Genomic DNA, 19920 nt, shown 5'->3' on the forward strand with positions numbered 1-19920 from the left:
TTGTGGAAAAAAATCTAGAATAGCATTCCAGGGCTATCTCTGTGAAGGGATCGGGACCATTGAAAATGATGAGAAGGAGGAACGCCTGGGTGGCTCAGTCACTTAAGCATCTGACTTTGGCTCAGATCATGATCTCCAGGTTCGAGAGTTCGAGCCCCATGTTGGGCTCTGTGCTGACAGCTCAGAGCCTGGAGCCTGCTTCGGATTCCGTGTCTCCCTGTCTGTCTGCCCCTCCCCCGCTTGCACTCTGTCTTTCTCTCTCTCTCAAAAATAAATATTAAAAATTTAAAAATGATGTAAGGGTGTTTACTGGAAAGGGATAAATAGGGCTTCTGGAATGTTCTATGGCTTGATCTGAGTGGTAGCACATAATTGTTAACACATGGGTGTTGTCATTTTATGTTAAACTAATACATATGTGTGTGATTGTATTTAATATACTTTTCTGTATGGTATATTCTAGAATACAAATGTTTTAATAATTGTACATACTCCACTTTACACAGCTGGCAACTAGGTAGAATTAATAGATTTTTAGTTACAGGCAACAACTGCCTTCACTTTTATGAATACTTCACGGAACCAAATAGCTTAAACATCCCAAAAGAGAGGATTGTGTTTGGGGTACCTGGCTTGCTCAGTCAGTGGAGCATGTGACTCTTGATCTTGGGGTTGTGAGTTCGAACCCCACATGGGGTGTAGACATTATTTAAAAGTAAAATCATTAAGGGGCACCTGGGTGGCTCAGTCAGTTGAGCGTCTGACTCTTGGTTTTGGCTCAGGTCATGATCCTGAAGTTTGCAAGTTCAAGCCCCATGTGAGGCTCCACACTGACAGTATGGAGCCTGCTTGGGATTCTCTCCCTCTCTCTCTGCCCCTTCCCTGTTCTCGCTCACTCTCTCAAAAAAAAAAAAAAATCTTAAAAAAAGAAGGGGGGGGACACTTGGGTGGCTCGATGGTTGAGCGTCCGACTTTAGCTCAGGTCATGATCTCACTGTTGGTGAGTTTGAGCCCCACATCAGCACAGAGCCCACTTCAGATCCTCTGTCCTCCCTCTCTCTATCCCTCCCCTGCTTGTTCTTTCTCTCTCAAAAATAAATAAATCTTTTAAAAATATAAAAAACACAGACAGAGAGGATTGTGTTTAGCTAGGCCCAAGTGTCTGGTCTAGGAGCCAAAAAGCTCATGTGAAAAGAGCACTATCCTAAGAGCTCCCATTTTCCCCTCCTTTTCATTTACCTGCTAGATCTTGAGTGTTGAGCTCAATTGTTTCATTCTTTTCACAGAGGCATTAAAGGACTCTGGTCTTCAATTTGCCCAACTTAAAGGACTATGGTTGTCCAGTCCCAATACCTAGTAACCATGTGGAAGCTAATACAGTAGGGCCTGATTCTGAACACGGTCATAGGATTTTTAAATTTCATGAAGGTTCTGTTGCTGCTTTATATTGTATCTTTGGCTTTGGGGGCTTCCTGGCCCCAGGAAGCTTCACTGTGGCTTTGTCTGACACTTTCATTGAAGTGAGGTTTCTCTTTTCAGTATCTGGGCCTTATTTTTTTCCAAATACCACACTATCAAAGGATTAGCATCAGAAAGACACTGTGGTTTGTAGGAGAGTATCTTTTATTATTAGAAGATTCAAGTTGAAGGCTCCTGGATGGCTCAGTCGGTTGAACATCTGACTTTGGCTCAGGTTCATGAGTTCGAGCCCCACATCTGGTTCACTGCTGTCAGCACAGAGCCCACTTCGCTTCAGATCCTCTTTCTCCCTCTCTCTCTGCCCCTCCCCCACTCGTGTTTTTTCTCTCTCTCCCTCTCTCTCTCTCTCCCTCTCTCTCTCCCTCTCAAAAATAAATAAAGAAGATTCTAATTGAGGTATTTGGCAGCGAAGGATCATATGTCTGCAATCTTACTTTCAATTAGTTCAATCAAAAGTAGATTGGGGGGTGACTGGGTGGCTCAGTTGGTTAAGCATCCGACTTTGGCTCAGGTCATGATTTCATGGTTCACGTGTTCGAGCCCCACATCGGGCTCTCTACTGTCAGTGTGGAGCATGCATCAAATCCTCTGTCCCTCCCTCTCTCTCTCTGCCCCTCCCCCACTCATGTTTTTTCTCTCTTCCTCTCTCAAAAATAAATGAACTTAAAAAAATGTTTACTTTAAAAAAGCAGTAAATTGGATAGTAGAGATGGATGGATAAGTAGAAGATACACAGATAAAGCAAATGCAGCAAAATGTAACATTTACTGAACTTGTGTGATCTATATAATGGTGCCCACTGTACTATTCTTTGAGTTTTTGTATGTACATGAAGATTTTTATGATAAAAGGCTTGGGAAACTACTAGTGACTGCTTTTGGATATGTAACTGATTCTCCTTAGTGTGTTTGTTTGCAGTTGGGAGGAAGTGGGAGAAGAAAGTAGAGGTTCTGTCCAAACTTAGATTACTGGTAGAAATCAGCACTCATCTGGAAGAACCCATTCTATACTCATCCCCAGGGAGAAGCAGGGTTTCTGTCTGGCTTCCTGTACTGAAAGCCTGCGGGGAAGGTAATGAATTGATGCTACTTGGGAGTATGTGAGCTTCTTGGATGTATAGAGTGTTTTCATCAAATTTGGAAGCTTTTGTCATTATTTGTTCAAATATACCTTCTGCCATGTATTCTCTCCCCCTTCTAGGGATTCCATTATGCATATGGTGGTATGCTTGAGGGTGTGCTATAGATCTCTGAGGCTCGGATCACTTTTTCTTTTTCTTTTTTTCTACTTCACTTTTTCCTTTTTCTCACAGTGGATAATGTTTATTGATCTTTCTTCGTGTTGGCTTGTTCTGTCTTGTGCCAGATCAAATTTGCTCTGAGCCCCTCTAGTAAATTTATCGTTTTTATCTCTTTGTTGATATATGCCATTTGGTGAAGAACCCTTATCATACTTCCCTTTAGTTCTTTAGTTTTCTGCTCCTCGAACACACTTCTAACAGCTGATAATGTCATTGTGTATTAAGTCTGACACAGAAGACCTCTCGGGGACAGTTCCTATGGACTCCTTTTTTCCTTGTGTATGGGCCACACTTTTCTGATTCTTTGTGTATCACAAATTTTTATTGAAACTAGACATTTTAGATAATATAAAGTTGCCCCCCTTGCCTCATGGTTTGCTGCGGTTACTGTTGTTGCAATTTGTGTGTTTGGTCATTCCTGGACTAATTCAGTAAAGTCTGTTTTCACTGTAGAATGTGGTCACTGAAATCCTTGCTTGGCTATCAGATTAGTCAGGGATTTCCTTAGCTGCCTTGGAAGTCTTCCCCTTTTGCCAAGAATAACTTGTGTGTTGAGGCACCACTTCAATGCTGAGGCAGGTGACAGTTTGGCCATGCTTCCATCAATTATTTCAAAGAAAAAAAAATCACAAAGCGCTGAGACAATATAGACATTTATGCATTATTGTATTTGATTGCCTTCTAAGCGAAGCTGAAAGCCTCTACATGACTACGACGTCATGTAAATCTTTTTGTCATCAGTATCTTGGGTACGTGTCTGTCACATTCTAGACAGCCCTATATCTTTGCTTGAGTCAGTGAATAACCAGATTCTTTGAAGAAAAGAGAAAGTGTTGTGAATGCATCATTAGTAACTCGGGATTTTTTCCCGCACCATTTAAGAGCAGAATCTCGGTGCTTGGGGATCTCGATGCAACAGTATCAGGGGGCTGAGGGTGGGATAAGATGCCGCCAGAAAGGTGGTGGTTTGCTGCATCCAGAGGTGAGACTTGAACAAAACACTGTAAAATGTAAGGACAGAATTGGTGAAGTAAAAAAATGTGAAGGTGCTTGCTAGAAGCAAGATGGTTTGAGTGGCTCTCCCCTCTGGAGAGAATCTATGGGCGTTTTTGAGGGTGTGAATGTGCCTCACCCTCCGGTGGTGTCTATGAAGGAAAAGTACCGTGTAAACACTGGCCCCAATCATGGCTCCCATGAAGACAACATCTGGGAAAGTCATTAGAATTGTGTATTTTGTAGCACCAGGTGTTTCAGGAGTTTTAGAAGAGCACAGTCCATAATCCTGTATGTTGGTAGAATTGTGAACAGGCTGCAGAGATTCTAAATTTATGGGAATAAAGATGTTTATCAGCAGGTTGGAGATCCAACATAAAAAGCAAGAAGACCTGATGTTTTTCCAAGCTCTTTCTTTGAGGCCCATCCACCAGCCGGCTCTGGGGCTGATGGTGACTGCCTGAAAACTGCTCAGGAGGGAAGTGGTGCAGAGAGAAAGGCCTCGGGCCATTCTATGAATATAATAGACAAATTTACACCCGATGGTGCCCAGCACACGTGTTACTCCCCAGGTGAGTATCATCTGGGGGATCCCCTTGGAGACAAGAACCAAGAAGTTGGCCACAGCCATGTTGGTGAGAATCAAGTGTATGGGCCTCAGGGCATGGTCAGTACATGACGTGGAAGCATAGGATGAGAGAAGAAAGGTATTCCCCAGGACCCCAATCCCAGTCTGGACAAAGAAAAGTAGCATCAGGATCAAGTCGCCAAACATCATTCTCTTGGGATCATGGGAAGAGGCGGTTCAGCAAAGAGCCTGAAGGTCACAAAGTTAGAACTCAGTGTGACAGCATCGGTCACAGATTTGTTCCAATATTTCCAGCTCTGAAAGGGACTCTTGGGTCCTTGACAACTACCCTTTCTGAGGATGGAAATAACGTTTCTGGGAAGGGCACTCCACACCAGTGAGTTCAAAACTGCCCCTCAGAGTAGCCATCCTGGCATGTTTCTGCTTATGTTCATATAGCCATTCAAGATGGTTCATTATTTAGTCTATTCCCAAATCCTTGAGTGTATGTGCCCAGGACATAACCTCCACTCCCAATGAGTGGATTCTAAAGATTAAATGAAGGATAACATGCTAGGTTAGGTAGGAAAAGTATAAAATTGCTATGAGCTAGAGAGTAGTTCTATCAGAAATTAAAACATACTTCAAAGTCTCTGTAATTAAGAGTGTCATACTTGCACACAGACAAACAGAACAGTGGAGCAGATGAGAGCAGAAAGATAACTAAGATAAATAAGTCTGTTAAAATGAAACACTCCATATAAATATTAGAAGGTGTAAAATCTGGGAAATGCTTTTTAATGGACTCAAAATCAGAAGGTAATAAAATATCAATGAAGTCAACTACACCAAAGATTAAAAGAAAGAAGTCTTCCTGGCCAAAACACTAACAGTCAACTAGAAAAGAAAGAGCAGTTCCTGCTTCTGGTAATAGCTGAGCAACTCTCACTGAACCAGCTTCTTTGCAAACAATCGCCATAGACTCCAGACAAAATATTTTTTTTAATGACTAACTAAAGAGTTAGTTCACTAAAGAGGGAACAACAACAAGCAGATCCTGGAAGGGGTTGACACTTGGAAGAACTATGGGTTTTCCTTTTTTTTTTTTAAGGTCTATTTATTTTTGAGTGAGAGCTTGCAGGCACAAGGGAGGGAGGGGCAGAAAGCGGGGGAGAAGGATCCAAAGAAGGCTCTGTGCTGACAGTAGACAGCCTGATGCGGGGCTCAAACTCACGAGCTGTAAGATCATGACCTGAACTGAAGTGAGACGCTCAGCTGACTGAGCCACCCAGGCGCCCCAGGTTTTCCATTTTTTTTAATGACACTGTTTCTGAGGTTCAGGCTGTAGCTGGCAATATGCAAAATGCCTGAAGCCAAACAGATCTCCGTAGTCCTGTTGGTCTAAAGAACCAAAAAACAAAGTTCAGGATGATCACAGAAGCTGCAAAGGAGAAGGAAGTCTGTGAAAAAAGAAAGCCACAAAGGTGGAACTATAGATTTGGATGTAACCTCTATCCAAGGCTCTGGTTGACCCCTGACTATGCACACGTGGACGAGATGGCAAGTGGTCCATCTAAGCCTAAACTATCCGAACTGAGATTTCAAAATATGGTATTTAAACTTAGCCAAATTAAATGTTGGCTGAAAGAAAATAATCTATATTCTTTGGGGAAACATAACAAAATCCACTCTCTACAGTGTATCAGTAAACAACCCGCAATTTCTAAACATACAAAGGAACATGAAAATGTAGCCCATGCTCACGGAAGAAAAATAAATAAATAAAGTAACCAAGAGAGACTAAACCCGAGATGACCCGGATGTTGGAATTGGCAGACAATGATTTTAAAACAGATTTTATAACTGTGATCAGGGTAGTAAAGGGAATTTCTCTTCATTTAGTCCCTTGATCACAGTTACAACAGCAGGGCTTAACATCTCAAGGTGCCAGGGAACAGAATTCAGGGATAAATAAAAAAAAAAAGCTGGAAATTTAAGGAAATCCCAGAAGTGGGAGAACTGAAGCCAAAATAAACACCCACATCTGAATATGGATACTTCTAAAACCACCGACTCACACCAAAACCTAACGGGTGCAGGAGAGATCCCAGAAGGCAGAGGGACTTTCTGTGACTTCTAAACTATTCCCATATAAAAGGGTTCTCAAAAATGGTTAAAGTTGAATGATACTGAAAACACTATACTTCTAAGCCTTGGAGTTTGTTAGAGCTATTCTCAGAGGTAAAGGTATATCCTAAATGTTGAAAGAGAAGGAAATTAGAGAAAGAAAGAAGATAGAGAAAGAAAATTAAGAGGTATAACGTTCTAGTTATAAGATAAGTCAAGGTGGCGGGGGGTAGCACCTGGCTGGCTTCAGTCAGTGGAGAGGGCGACTCTTGATCTTGGGGTTGTGAGTTCAAGCCTCCTGTTGGGTGCAGGGGTTACTTAAAAATCAAATCTTTAAAAATAAAATAGCGCCCAAGGGGCTCAGTCAGTTAAGCATCTGACTTCGGCTCAGGTCACGCAAATCGTGGGTTCAAGCACCGCGTCGGGCTCTGTGCTGACAGCTCAGAGCCTGGAGCCTGCTTCAGATTCTGTGTCTCCCTCTCTCTCTGCCACTCTCCTGCTTGTGCTCTCTCCCTCTCTCTCTCTCAAATATAAACATTAAAAACACTTTTTAGATTAAAATAATAAAATAATAAAATAAGATGATAAGATAAGATAAAATAATGGGGCTCCTGGGTGGCTCAGTCAGTTGAGTGTCCAAGTCTTGATTTTGGCTCAGGTCATGATCTCATGGTTTGTGGGTTCAAGTCCTGAGTCAGGCCCTGCCCTAATGGTGTGGAGCCTGCTTGGGATTCTCTCTCCCTCTCTGTCCCTCTCCTGCTCTCTCTCTCAAAAATAAATAAATAAACATTAAAGAAATAAAAATTAAAAAGTCATGGGGATGTAAAGTACAGCGCAGATAAAATAACGAATCATATTTTAGTGACTCTGTATGGTGACAGATGGTAACTAGACTTACCATGGAGATTGTTTCATAACGTATATAAATGTTGAATCACCATGTGCACCTGAAACTAACATAATACTGTATGTCAATTCTACTTCATAAAAAAAAACTGAACATAAAATGCCAAACATTTATAAAATTAGTAAAATAAATATCCCCTCCCCCACCAAAAAGAAGAAAGAACTAAAAATGGAACTTTTAAATTTATAAATTTGGCTTCAGATAAGTGTATCTGGCACGTCTCTTGTCAGTATTGTTTTCTTTTCAAATTATTTGTCATTTTCCCACATTTTCTTCTTTAAGTGAATTATTAGAATAGTTTAAGTTTTGACTGGAATTTCTCCAAATTCATAGAGAAAAAGGAGAAGAACTAATATCCTTATAATATTGTGAGATACATTTCCTAATTTTTTCTCTTTCTTTACTGCTCTGCTTATTTTCAGCTCACATGTTTTTTTTTTCTGCACACTTCTTTCAAACTTATTCCATTTACTGCTACTTTTTGCCACGTTAATTTCTTGCTATTAATTTCTTTTTTTAATGATTTATTTTTTTTAACGTTTATTCATTTTTGAGAGACAGAGCATGAGTGGAGAAGAGAGAGGGAGAAACAGAATCTGAAGAAGGCTCCAGGCTCCGAGCCGTCAGCACAGAGCCTGACATGGGGCTCGAACTCACGAACCGTGAGATCATGACCTGAGCCGAAGTTGTATGCTCAACCGACTGAGCCACCCAGGCGCCCCAGCTATTTGCTATTAATTTCTATTCCTATTTCTTATTTCCTATTTTCTTGCTTTTGTATAAGAAAGCTAATGATCATCATCTCTTATTTCTCTAACTGAACAATCATATTACTGTTCATATTTTTTCCATTAATTCTCTTGGATTGTCCAGCAGTGTTGCTACATTATCAGTAATTGCGATGGCGTTGAATCCTTTGTCCCATTTATACCCGACACGGCCCTTGCTTCCCACCAACGCATTCTCCAGAGCAGGCTAATCCTTTTGGAACCTGGATTGTATCATGTCACTCCCCGGATAAGCTTTCACTGACATCCCATAGTGCTTAGGATTAAAAGACAAAATCCTTCCCCAAGTCCTATCTTCCCGGCTTCATCTTCCTGCCCCTGTGCACAGCCAGTACGCCCCCGGGATGCAGCTGTCCTTCTCAGGACTTGTGTTTTCAAGCCCGTTCCTATTTTCAAGACAGAGAATGTTCTCTTTGCCTGCAACATCCTCCACAGTCCATAGGCCAGCATTACTCTGAGTCATTACTTCGGTCTCAGCTACGGTTGCTCTGTCTGCGACACTGGCGCTAAGCCTTCCTCCTAAGTCAGGTGCCACCAGTTATTTTTTCCCTTGGAGCAAAAATCCTTCAGCTTTCACTCAGGCCTCTTTCTGCTATTCATACAAGATTTTATAGCCACTTTGTGTTTCAGCCCCCCAGCTTAAATTCAGTATCAGCAGGGACGCGTTTGTTATGTGGTCTCTGCCTACCCAGCACTCGGCAGGCTACCTGGCCCACAGGACATGTCAACAAATAGTTTCGAAATGACGGCAGTGGCTTGAGTTTCATTGGCAACTTTCTCAACCACTCCCCCACGTGGCCGTCGATCATTCCTGGAGGCGGCAAAGTTATGCATGGCCCCGGAGGAGGCAAGATTTAGGACTGTGAATTTTTGACACAGGTTTTCATTCTAGTTAAAACACACACACACACACACACACACACACACACACACACACACACAGGGACACAGACTAAGGGCTCAACATAACCCTGGAGGTGAATTTACTACCATCTTTACCAACACGCAAGACTTTTTTTTTTTTTTTTCAAAAATAGTAAGTAGCAAATACCTCCAAGATTCTGCTTTTTTCCATTCTTTTTTTTTTAATTTTTTTTTCAACGTTTATTTATTTTTGGGACAGAGAGAGACAGACAGAGCATGAACGGGGGAGGGGCAGAGAGAGAGGGAGACACAGAATCGGAAACAGGCTCCAGGCTCTGAGCCATCAGCCCAGAGCCCGACGTGGGGCTCGAACTCATGGACCGCGAGATGGTGACCTGCCTGAAGTTGGACGCTTAACCGACTGCGCCACCCAGGCGCCCCTGCTTTTTTCCATTCTAAAGTGAATATGGTGTACCGGGGAACATGTATCTCATGCTTAAGAAAAAGGTCTTACGACAATATATAATGATGGTATTGTCTGAATATGCTGAGAGGCTCCCCCCATAGTAAGGACAAAGAGTGCCCCACCTAGTAAAGAAAGCATCTAGGCCTGAAGAACAGAGGTGAGAGATCTGGGTTACAGTCTAGGACTAGTCAGATCTACCTGCAAATCTGTTTGACTATCAGCCACAGGTCTGCGTTTTGCGACCTAATTATGTCTTCCTTCTAACATTTGTCTTTCAGTCCAGACTGTAACAAGACCCACTGGCTTGTCTGTCCCAGGGAGACTTTTCTATAGAGTAACAGTGCCGGCTCCATAAAGAGCTGTGACACCCACAGACAGTATTGCTGAGTTCCTGTAAAACCCGCTCACGCTGACTCTCGTCGACACGGCCACCCTCCTGTTCTCTAGCAGTGAGGGCACCATCAGGACCAGAAACTGCAGAACGCGTGAGAGAGAATAGCACAGCCAGGTCATGGATCAAATTGGGGCTGGGTGAATCAGTGTTTCCTTCTGGAAAGGTGACACATGGTTCCGATACATCAAATGCCACCAAATCCCAGCCCTGCTCCAGGCTCCAAATGAAACATGCACTATAACCTATGCTTTGTAAGACCAGGACAATAAGGATAATAAGGAATTAGTGAAAACTCACTGAGTATTGACTCTGTGCCAGCTCTCAGGGTTTTGAATAGTGATTTCATTTAATGCCCACGTAACCCAATGGGATAAATAGAGTAATTATTCTTCTCATTTGGTAGGTAGCAACAATGAAACCCAGACAGTGCAAACCTTGCCCAAAGTCACAAAGTTAGTTAGTGGTGGGTGTGGGAGCTGACCCCCGCAAACCAGGTCTTAGGGATCCTGTGTCATCTGCTTTGTTTTGCCACGGACTAAAAGTTTCTGCAGTGGACCCCAAGATGTCCACTGGGTTTCCTTCTTCCCCTGGGTGCCTGTGCTTTGTGGGGTCTTCTTTATGGAAACAAATTTTAAGCTGACAGCAGGAACGAGGGGGGAAAAACTCCATTAATGCAAGTGCCCCAGGGGCAAGCCCTCGTCAGAAATAAACATGAAAATGAAAATAAATGGAACTGTGAGGGACAGGTCCAGTACCGGTGACTTAGGCACAGTCAGATGTGCTAGCTGGAGCCAAGCGGGAGCGATGTCTGAGAGAGCTCCTGGCTTCAAGAGTTCTGGAAATAACCCCTGGGTCTCACTTAGAGATGACCCACAAGGAAGAAGAATGGGACTTGAAGAACCTAGTGACCTAAGGGGGAGCATAATGAGAGGCAGGAGAGGAAAAGAGGAGTAGGAAGAGAGAAATGCAGATCACGGAAAGAAGACATTAGAACAGAGCTACCATTTCCTGTATTTCTAACCCACTTCCCAACAAGTGGCTCACAGTCTGTTCAGAGAAACTATGAACAGATACAATTGCTTGATGACCTTCTCTGTATGTTGGGCATTAGGGGGAAGTACAGGGCCTTCATTAACACGGAGTGTTCGGTGTTAAAGAATATTCTTATCCTATTTTACATGGATAGAAAATGAGGCAGAGAGAATTCAGCTTTCTCAAGGTCACTCAATTCCAGTACATGGCAGACAAGGTCTGATGACCTGAGGTATGTAATGTCTCATTATTCATACATATCTGGGAGAGGATTAATTCACCGGAATACTGGTAAGCATGGTGTCTAGATACCCGTGTCCAGCTTTGGTCTCCCAAACACACACACACACACACACACACACACACACACACACACACACACGCACACACACACCGAGTCATTCAGACTCATCCCACAAAGTGTCCAAAACCACACAGAAATGGAGTTGGGACGTCAATAGGGAGAGTCACACAGAGACGGAGTGAATTTGATGATGCGGCTGCCAGCTGTGTGTCCATCTTATTGCAAAACACTGGCTCTAGAATCATGCAGAAGGGACCTATGACTACTATTTGCTAGAGATTTCCTGTGTACCAGCAACGCCACCCTCTTTCAGTCACTCTACTCGGTGTGCGGACTGACCCTGCCTTCCTATCCCTGGCTCACAGGTTGGGACGTTGAGACGCACGGTCAGGAGCTCCCAGTCCCTCAGGGAGGGAGGCTGAGTCAGGAATTGAAAAAAAAAAAAAAAAGCTGCCCCTCGTTCTAAAGGCTGGACTCTTCGTCAGTGTTGCTTTTAAATGGTGCCTTTCAGTGGTGAAGAAAAGCCACACGCTATCACAACCCACGTCCATCCATCTCTCCAGCTCCATTCCAAATCCTGAAATCTGTCTGCGGGAGGTCCTGAAGCAGCAGGAGTCTGTGTGTGTATGCATGGGACCCCGCCTAGAGGCTGAACGTTCACCCTGAACTCTTGACATCAAATTTATCAACTGCTCCCAGCCCAGTTCTCAGTGGTTTGAGCCAATGAAACCCCTCGTCTGCACTCTGAAGGGGAAAGCGGAGGGAGAATTCCAACTCTTTCCCCTCAGGCTGGCCTCAGCCTCAGCCATGTCCAGCCCCATCCAGGCTCATACCCATGACCATCGCTTGCCTGTCTTGGGGTCTCTGTGGTCACGCTGTCCCACCACCCTATCAGCCAAAAAAGGAATCCAGAGCTGAGGCAAAGTTGCCCCGAGACCCAAGGGGAAAACCACTGTCCTGTGCAGTTCTGTACCTGCCCTCTCCCCTCAGACATTCCCCCCATACCTTATCCGAGTCTAAGCCGTAATGAGACACTCACCAGGGCTACAGGAACCGGCAGCAGGTCTGTGGCCATCAGTGACTGTATGCCAAGTAGAACCAGAGCACTCATCTGTCTTGAGATTCCCCAAGTTCATTTCCCCCCACGAGCCGCAATTACCCTGTCATCGGCGAGGCACTGACACCTTCTGCAAAGGGACCACGGTGCATCTGCAGAGAAGCTGTAAACGTTAGTCCCAAGACTAGTCAGCATCAGCAGTTCCTGGGGATCATTAAGACATAGACTAAGTAACAGCAGGTGCAGCTGCGAGAAAACTTTGCCGAGCCCCCTGCGGTGAACCTTGCGTCTAAGGGAGTGAGGAACAGACAGGGCGTGCTCAGCTCTGTGCTGAGAAAGGTCCTACCAGCGTCTGCAAAGGGAATCGTCATTTCCAAGTCCTGCTCCCACTTAGGGTCACAGTGATGAGATGTGTCACATACACACTAGACTCTGAGTTCTAGTGGTTCACTGTTAAGGGCGTGACCTCTGCTGATAGTCTGAGTCACCCAGACATTGGGAAGGCTGCAACAAGTGCTATCCCCATCCTCCGGTGGGGGCCCTGGCCATTACTGCCAGTCCTACCCACCTCTCAGGCCGTTCCCAAATTTGTCTTCTCGAGCTGTCCTGCCAAGGCAGCATGGTCAACAAGTGACTCCGCTTTCCATTTCTGAAGGTGCCTCCACCCTAATCCTGGAATCCCTACTATGAGGAATAGTACAATTCACACCGTTCTGCTTCCTTTCTTTCCTTCCACTACCCGGAGTGACTACAGATCTTTCTCGATGTTTCTTTATATACTTTATGTGTATTTGTTCTTCCATTTTTTGATAAGTTGGTTTAGATATTTACCTCCCTCCCTAAGATGATGAGATCAAGGTTCTCACATTACCTTTCACCTTCTTTCCCCAATTCTCTCCCAAATTTTTGTTTTACAATTTCTATATTATCATTGTTTTTAGCACTTACATTAGGCTCTGTGACTAAAATTCCCATAATCTACTAAAGGCTTTTATATCTCTGGTTAAAGGGATTTGACGCTTACACTCAGTTCTTTTGCCATTGTTTACCTGTTCATCTCTTATGGGGTAAAATTCACGTTCCAGTAACTTCTTGAAGAAGTTCATGGGAACTACACTTCATCAGTTCTTGCCTGTTCAACAATGTTTGATGGCATCTTGGCACTTGGAAGACTTATTTATTGGAGGTGAAGGTGGTCTTAGTGACCCTGAGCCTTCACATTTAGTAACCTATCTACCTCTTCCTTTATTTCGGTTATCTCGAGTAGTTTTCAATAAAGTGGTGTAAAACTGTCTAATTCTCTTATAATGTTTATCGTGAACAGAGAACTTAAAAAATTTTTTTTTACATTTATTTATTTTTGAGAGACAGAGCACAGGTGGGGGCAGAAATAGGAGACAGAATCTGAAACAGGATCCAGGCTCTGAGCTGTCAGCACAGAGCCCGACGCAAGGCCCGAACTCACAAACTGAGATCATGACCTGAGCCGAAGTCAGATGCTTAACCAACGGAGTCACCCAGGTGTCCCGTGAACAGAGTACTTTTCAAAAATGTTCTGATTATTGCCTAGCCTAACACTCAACTGAAGCTGCATATTGATCAAGCATCCAGAGAATCCTCCTGGGTTCTCTTACTATTCTACGTGGTTGCCTGTGGATTCTCCTGCCATGTAGGCAATCATATCATCTGCAAATAATGGCAATTTTTTCCTGTTTCCAATTTTAAGCCCTTTCGTTTTTATTACTGTCATATTGTGCTGATTGAGATCTCCAGGAGTGCTCAGGAGAAAGGTGGCAGCAGATGTGTGTACCCCATTGCCCAACAACCTGGGAACATCTTTGAGGGTCTATCATTAAATGTGGTGTTAGCTGTAAAGTTTTGCTAGCCAATACCCATTAAGCCGAGAAGATATATTTACATCTGCTTTGCGGAGAAATTATGTTTTTCACAAATAACTGTTGACTTTTATCTGTATTTTGAGGGCCAGGGTTCTTGCAATGATATTCTTTTCAAGTATATTTTTATTGATGTAGAAGTTGACATAATACGTTAGCCTTTCAAAGTATACAATTCAGTGACGTTTACACCTTCACGATGTTATGCTACCACCATCTCCACCTCGTTCCAAAACATTTTCATCGTTCTAAAACCAAACCCAACCTGTGACCATGAATCAGTCAGTCTCCATGCCCTCTTCTCCCCAGGCCCTGATAGCCAATCCAACAATTTGCTGTATTTTTTTTTCAAGTTTTATTTATTTGAGCAATTTCTACACCCAATTGTGGGGCTTGAACTCACGACCTCCAGATCAAGACTTGAATGCTCCTCTGACTGGGCCAGCCACGTGCCCCACCGCCAATTTGCTTTATGTCTCTATATAGATTTACCTATTCTGCACATCTTATGTAAACAGGAATACAACATGTGTTCCTCTTCGTCTGGCTTCTCTCACTTAGCATGTTTTTGAGGCTTCTGTGATAACATTTAACAGCACTTCACTTGCATAGGTAATCAATATTCCATCACAGATATATGAGTGTATACGTGTGTGTATGTGTGTATATATATATACACGTATATAAATATATAAACACGCATATAAATACACGTATATATACATACACGTAATATATACACGTATGTATATACATACCACATTTTGTTTGCCCATTCATTCACTGATGGACATCTAGATTATTTCCACCTTTTGGTTATTGTGAATAGTGCTGCTGTGAACATTCATGTACAAGTATTGAAGTACCTGTTTTCAATTTTGTTGAATATATACCTATGAGTGGAATTCTGGGGTCATACGTAATTCCATATTTAACTTTTTGGAGGGACAGCCAAATTGTTTTCCACAGCAACTGAACCACTTCACATTCCAGTTATGTTCAAGAATTCCAATTTCTGCAATGTCATTCCTAATGTTAGTAAATACTGGGTATTTTAGGGAATGCTAAGACAGAAAATGTTTCTAGTGCTTAAGGACGTGTTTTCATAATAAATCCAAAGTTCCTGCATGATACAGCACTTGCAATAAATATACATGAACACACACACACACAAACCCAAGTCTTTTCTTCCCCTTTGTCTCATGTGTTGCTTGGTTTTTAGTATTTCATGTAAATCTTTTATCACTTTTGCATATTTAAGAAATAAGGCTCTAGAAAAACGGAGGCTTCAAGTAGTGATGATTATCACACTTGGCAGAAACATTACAAAACACAGTAAAAATAAGGAGAGCAAACTTATGCAGTCTAATTCTTTATAATACTTATTAAGGAGTCAAATTACATATTACAAGACATTCTGACTCATAAGGAAATAGAACATCCCTATTTACACAAGATTGTGTTACTCAATATTCTATGTCTATGCTGAGAAATAAACCCTAAAAATAATGTTCCTTCATGTAACTCTAAGAAATAATAAAGGTAAATACATAAAGTCTACATTACACAGTATAGTCCAGAACATAACTCCTATAAACCTTTGTCACTATTCAACTTCTTATTCTGATTTTTTAAATGTATTCAAATGGTGTCATATTTGCAGAGAAAATATCTGATATCTCTGGAATCCTTTCTAAAACCATTATGTTAATCCCTTATAAAATAATTTCGTTCTATATATAGCTTCCAAGTTTAGCTAATAACCCAAATCTAAAATGCCATCAAACATAGAAAAACCCTGACATTCCATCAAATCTAACATGCATCACACGTAAGATATGGTCAGATGTGAAGAAATAAATCCAGAAATGCAAAAGTAAAACACAATCTATTACTGATGCTTTTGCTACATTCACTGCTCTGTGGACAGCAAATTCTATTTTTAAGAGCTTATTATGCTCAATGATATCCAATCCTCCACAGAAAGCATTTTTAGTGACTATGATCACAGTATTTCTATAATATATCAGACATGATTCCTTATGGGTTTTATAACTTCACTGAACCTGGAAATTGTTTCCTCGTCTGAGAATAGGATCTCTCTGCTATGGGAGTTGGGGGGCAATTAAAAAGCTCTGAATTGTATCTTGTTTGAGGAAAGCGTCAGCATCCTAGAAAGTCTGATTGGAAAGCAAGGGCTTTGGGTGAATGCACTAACCTCTGCCTCTATACTTGCCAGCGTGCTGTTTCCTACAGGTCCAGCCCAGCCATCCCTGCTGCAGACTGGCTGCCCCCACAGCCCACATCCTGCCATCCTGTCCATTTCTCCTGCCTCATGGGGTTTTGTGCAATTTGGAGTTTTTCTATAAACTGACACTCTTATTTGTGTAGCCTTTAGTTAAGAAGAGATTTTTGTAGTAAGAAACTAAGGACCTCCCTTCAGCCCTGAACAGGTCTCCCCTCTGATAGCAACTCAAAGTTTTACATACCTTTCCAGTTTACTACTCACTAAATGTGTGACTATGACTTCACCCCCCTTCACTCTTCTACATTCTTAAAGTCTTATTTTAGCTTTACATTTCAGAAGTGGTGAAAGATCCCTCTGTTCAACAAGATATGAAATTATTTTTAAAAAGCTCTGAATTGTAGGGACGCCTGGGTAGTTTGATCGGTTAAGCATCTGACTTCAGCTCAGGTCATGATTTGCAGTTCGTGAGCTTGAGCCCCACATTGGGATCTGTGCTAATGGCTCAGAGCCTGGAGCCTGCTTCGGATTCTGTGTCTCCCTTTCTCTGCCCCTCCCCAACTTGTTCCCTCTCTCTCTCTCTCTCTCTCTCTCAAGAAAATAATAAAAATAAAAAATAAGCAATTTAAAAAGCTCTGAATTGTAAATAAAGTATTAAGTTTTTTTAAATGTTTATTTAGTTTTGAGAGAGAGAGAGAGAGATTGTGAGCAGGGGAGGGGCAGAGAGAGAGGGAGACACAAACTCAAAGCAGGCTCTGGGGTCCAGGCTCCACACTGTCAGCACAGAGCCTGACATAGGGCTCTAACTACAAACTGTGAGATCATGACCTGAGCCGAAGCCGGAAACTTAACCGACTGAGCCACCCAGGAACCCCATGTAAATAAAGCATTTTAGATAATCAGTGTAATTAATGGCATTTCTTTCTTGCTATGCAATGAGTTTTGTGGCCAAAGGATTTACCTACTATATGAGTTTGCAGATAATTAGTGAGCTCTGACATCTAGATGCAGCCTTTACTACATTTGCTACATTAATAGGGTTTTCCTCCTACATGAGTTTGTTGATGTACAAAGATATGCATTAATTGGAGGACTGTATCACATTCACAGTATTTCTCTCCTGCACAAGATGGTCAATGAGTCTGACTTTCCAGAGAATGGTAAGTCCTTTATCACAACCTTCCTGTAATTTTTATTTTTATGTACAATGAGATGTGATTTTCTTTGGCTTTTCTGCACTCACTGCAGCTCTAGGGTCCCTCTCCTGAACGAGTACCCTAAAGTATAACAAATGTGCTTTGAAAATGATTTGAAATTGATTTCCCACTTTCCCTGCATCCCACAGGTATTGCCTCCTAAATGCACAGCGTCTTCCAAATGACATTTTTTAAATGTTTGTTTACTTTTGAGGGGGGGAGGGAGGCACAGAATCTAAAACAGACTCCAGGCTCTGAGCTGTCAGCACAGAGCCCAACGTGGGACTCGAACTCTGGAATGGCGAGATCATGACCTAGGCTGAAGTCTGACGCTTAACTGACTGAGCCACCCAGAGGCCCCCGAATGAAATTTTTGACAATCACTGCATTTATAATGTTTCTCTCTTTTGGTGAGATCCCTGTGGTATACTGAGAGGAGTCTTCGGATGAAAGGCTTACAACTTTCCTTGCATCCATAAGGTTTACTTCCTATTGAAGTTTCAGAAAGGTCTACTATAATCACAGCATTCATGGCATTTCTATTCTGAATGAGTTCTCTGAACAGAGAGGACTGACTCATCAAAACCTATTTCTCATGTTCCTATGGTCACTGCATAGACACTTTTCCTCTATGCTGAGTTTGCTGATGATTAAGAACAGCTGACTTCCGAAAGAAGGCTTTTTGGCATTCATTGCATCCATAGGGCCTCTCTCCTGTGTGAGTTCTCCGGTGGCCTATGAGAGTTGACAAAGTAGCAAATGCTTTCTTACAATCAGAGCATTCATATGGTCTCTCTCCTGTATGAATTCTCTGATGGACAGTGAGATACGATTTAGCCGTGAAGGCTTTATCACATACGTTACATTTGAAAGGCTTCTCACCAGTATGGGTTCTCTGATGTATAATCAGAGTTGACTTACAGGACAAAACCTTTCCACATTCACTGCAGCCATGAGATTTCACTCTTGCATGACAATTTTGCATATGGTTAGTGAGACCTGATTTCTGGATGAAAGCCTGTTGACATTCACGGCATTCATAGGGTCTCTCTCCTGTGTGAATTCGCTGGTGAATCATAAGATGTGCCTTAGTGGAGAAGGCTTTCTCACATTCCAAACATTCATATGGTTTCTCTCCTGTATGAATTCTCTGGTGGACAATAAGATGTGCCTTTGATGTGAAGGCTTTATCACATACACTGCACTTGAAGGGCTTCTCACCTGTATGGGTTCTCTGATGTATAACGAGAGTTGACTTAGAGGACAAAACCTTCCCACATTCACCGCATCCATGAGATTTCCCTATTGCATGCTGAGTTTTCTTATGATTAGTTAGATCTGACCTCTGGATGAAGGCTTGTTGACACTGGCTGCATTCATAGGGTCTCTCTCCTGCGTGAATGCGCTGATGAACCATGAGTTGAGCCTTTTTTGAGAACGCTTTCTCACAATCCAAGCATTCATATGGTTTCTCTCCGGTGTGAGTTCTCTGATGCACAGTGAGATGTGTCCGAACCATGAAGGCTTTATCACATACTTTGCATCTGAAAGGTCTCTCTCCCGAATGAGTTCTCTGATGTAAGGTGAGTTTTGACTTCCAAGGAAAAGCTTTCCCACATTTACTGCATCCATAGGATTTTCCTTCACTATGACGAGTTTTCTGATGGTAGATGAGTGCTGACTTTGTAATGAACGCTTTCTGACACTGACTGCATTTGTATGGTCTCTCTCCTGTGTGAATTCGCTGATGGATTATGAGCTGAGCCTTTTTTGAGAACGCTTTTTCACAATCCAAGCATTTATATGGTCTCTCTCCTGTGTGAGTTCTCTGATGTACAGTCAGATGTGTCTGAACCATGAAGGCTTTATCACATACTCTGCATCTGAAAGGTCTCTCTCCCGAATGAGTTCTCTGATGTAATTCGAGTTTTGACTTCCAAGGAAAAGCTTTCCCACATTTACTGCATCCATAGGATTTCCCTTCTCTATGATGAGTTTTCTGATGGCAGCTGAGTGCTGACTTTGTAACGAAGGCTTTTTGACATTGACTGCACCCGAACGGTCTCTCCCTTGTGTGAGTCTGCTGATGAGTAGCTTTACTTATTAGCTTCACCTTACTGGGAAAGGCTTTCCTACTATCAGTGCATTCATGGGATTTCCTTCCTGCACGAGTTCTCTGAAGCACAGTCATGAGTGGTTCAAAAGCGTTCACTGCACATTCATTGCATCCATATGGTTTCTTCCCTAAAGGAGTTAGGTGATAATTAGTGAGCTCTGACTTCTGGGTGAAAGCCAGTGTACCCAC

The 19920-nt window shown here is 42.5% G+C and overlaps 1 protein-coding gene across 3 annotated transcripts in view; it reads right to left on the reverse strand.

Annotated features, from left to right (window-relative positions):
- Window positions 1-11873: 11873 nt before the first annotated feature.
- LOC106972995 (zinc finger protein 577) overlaps window positions 11874-19920 on the reverse strand; it is a 42885-nt gene continuing 34838 nt past the window's right edge. For 2 of the 3 annotated variants that reach the window (XM_027037094.2, XM_015070039.3), the window contains one exon: window positions 14882-19859. In XM_027037094.2, the coding sequence (XP_026892895.2) occupies window positions 18223-19859 (1637 nt within the window). In that variant the 3' untranslated portion in view covers window positions 14882-18222. Of the gene's footprint in view, window positions 12484-14881; window positions 19860-19920 lie in introns of those variants that run through there. The other variant, XM_027037097.2, reaches the window with a different exon arrangement.

Source organism: Acinonyx jubatus, chromosome E2, assembly GCF_027475565.1.
Source record: "Acinonyx jubatus isolate Ajub_Pintada_27869175 chromosome E2, VMU_Ajub_asm_v1.0, whole genome shotgun sequence".
Taxonomy (NCBI): domain Eukaryota; kingdom Metazoa; phylum Chordata; class Mammalia; order Carnivora; family Felidae; genus Acinonyx; species Acinonyx jubatus.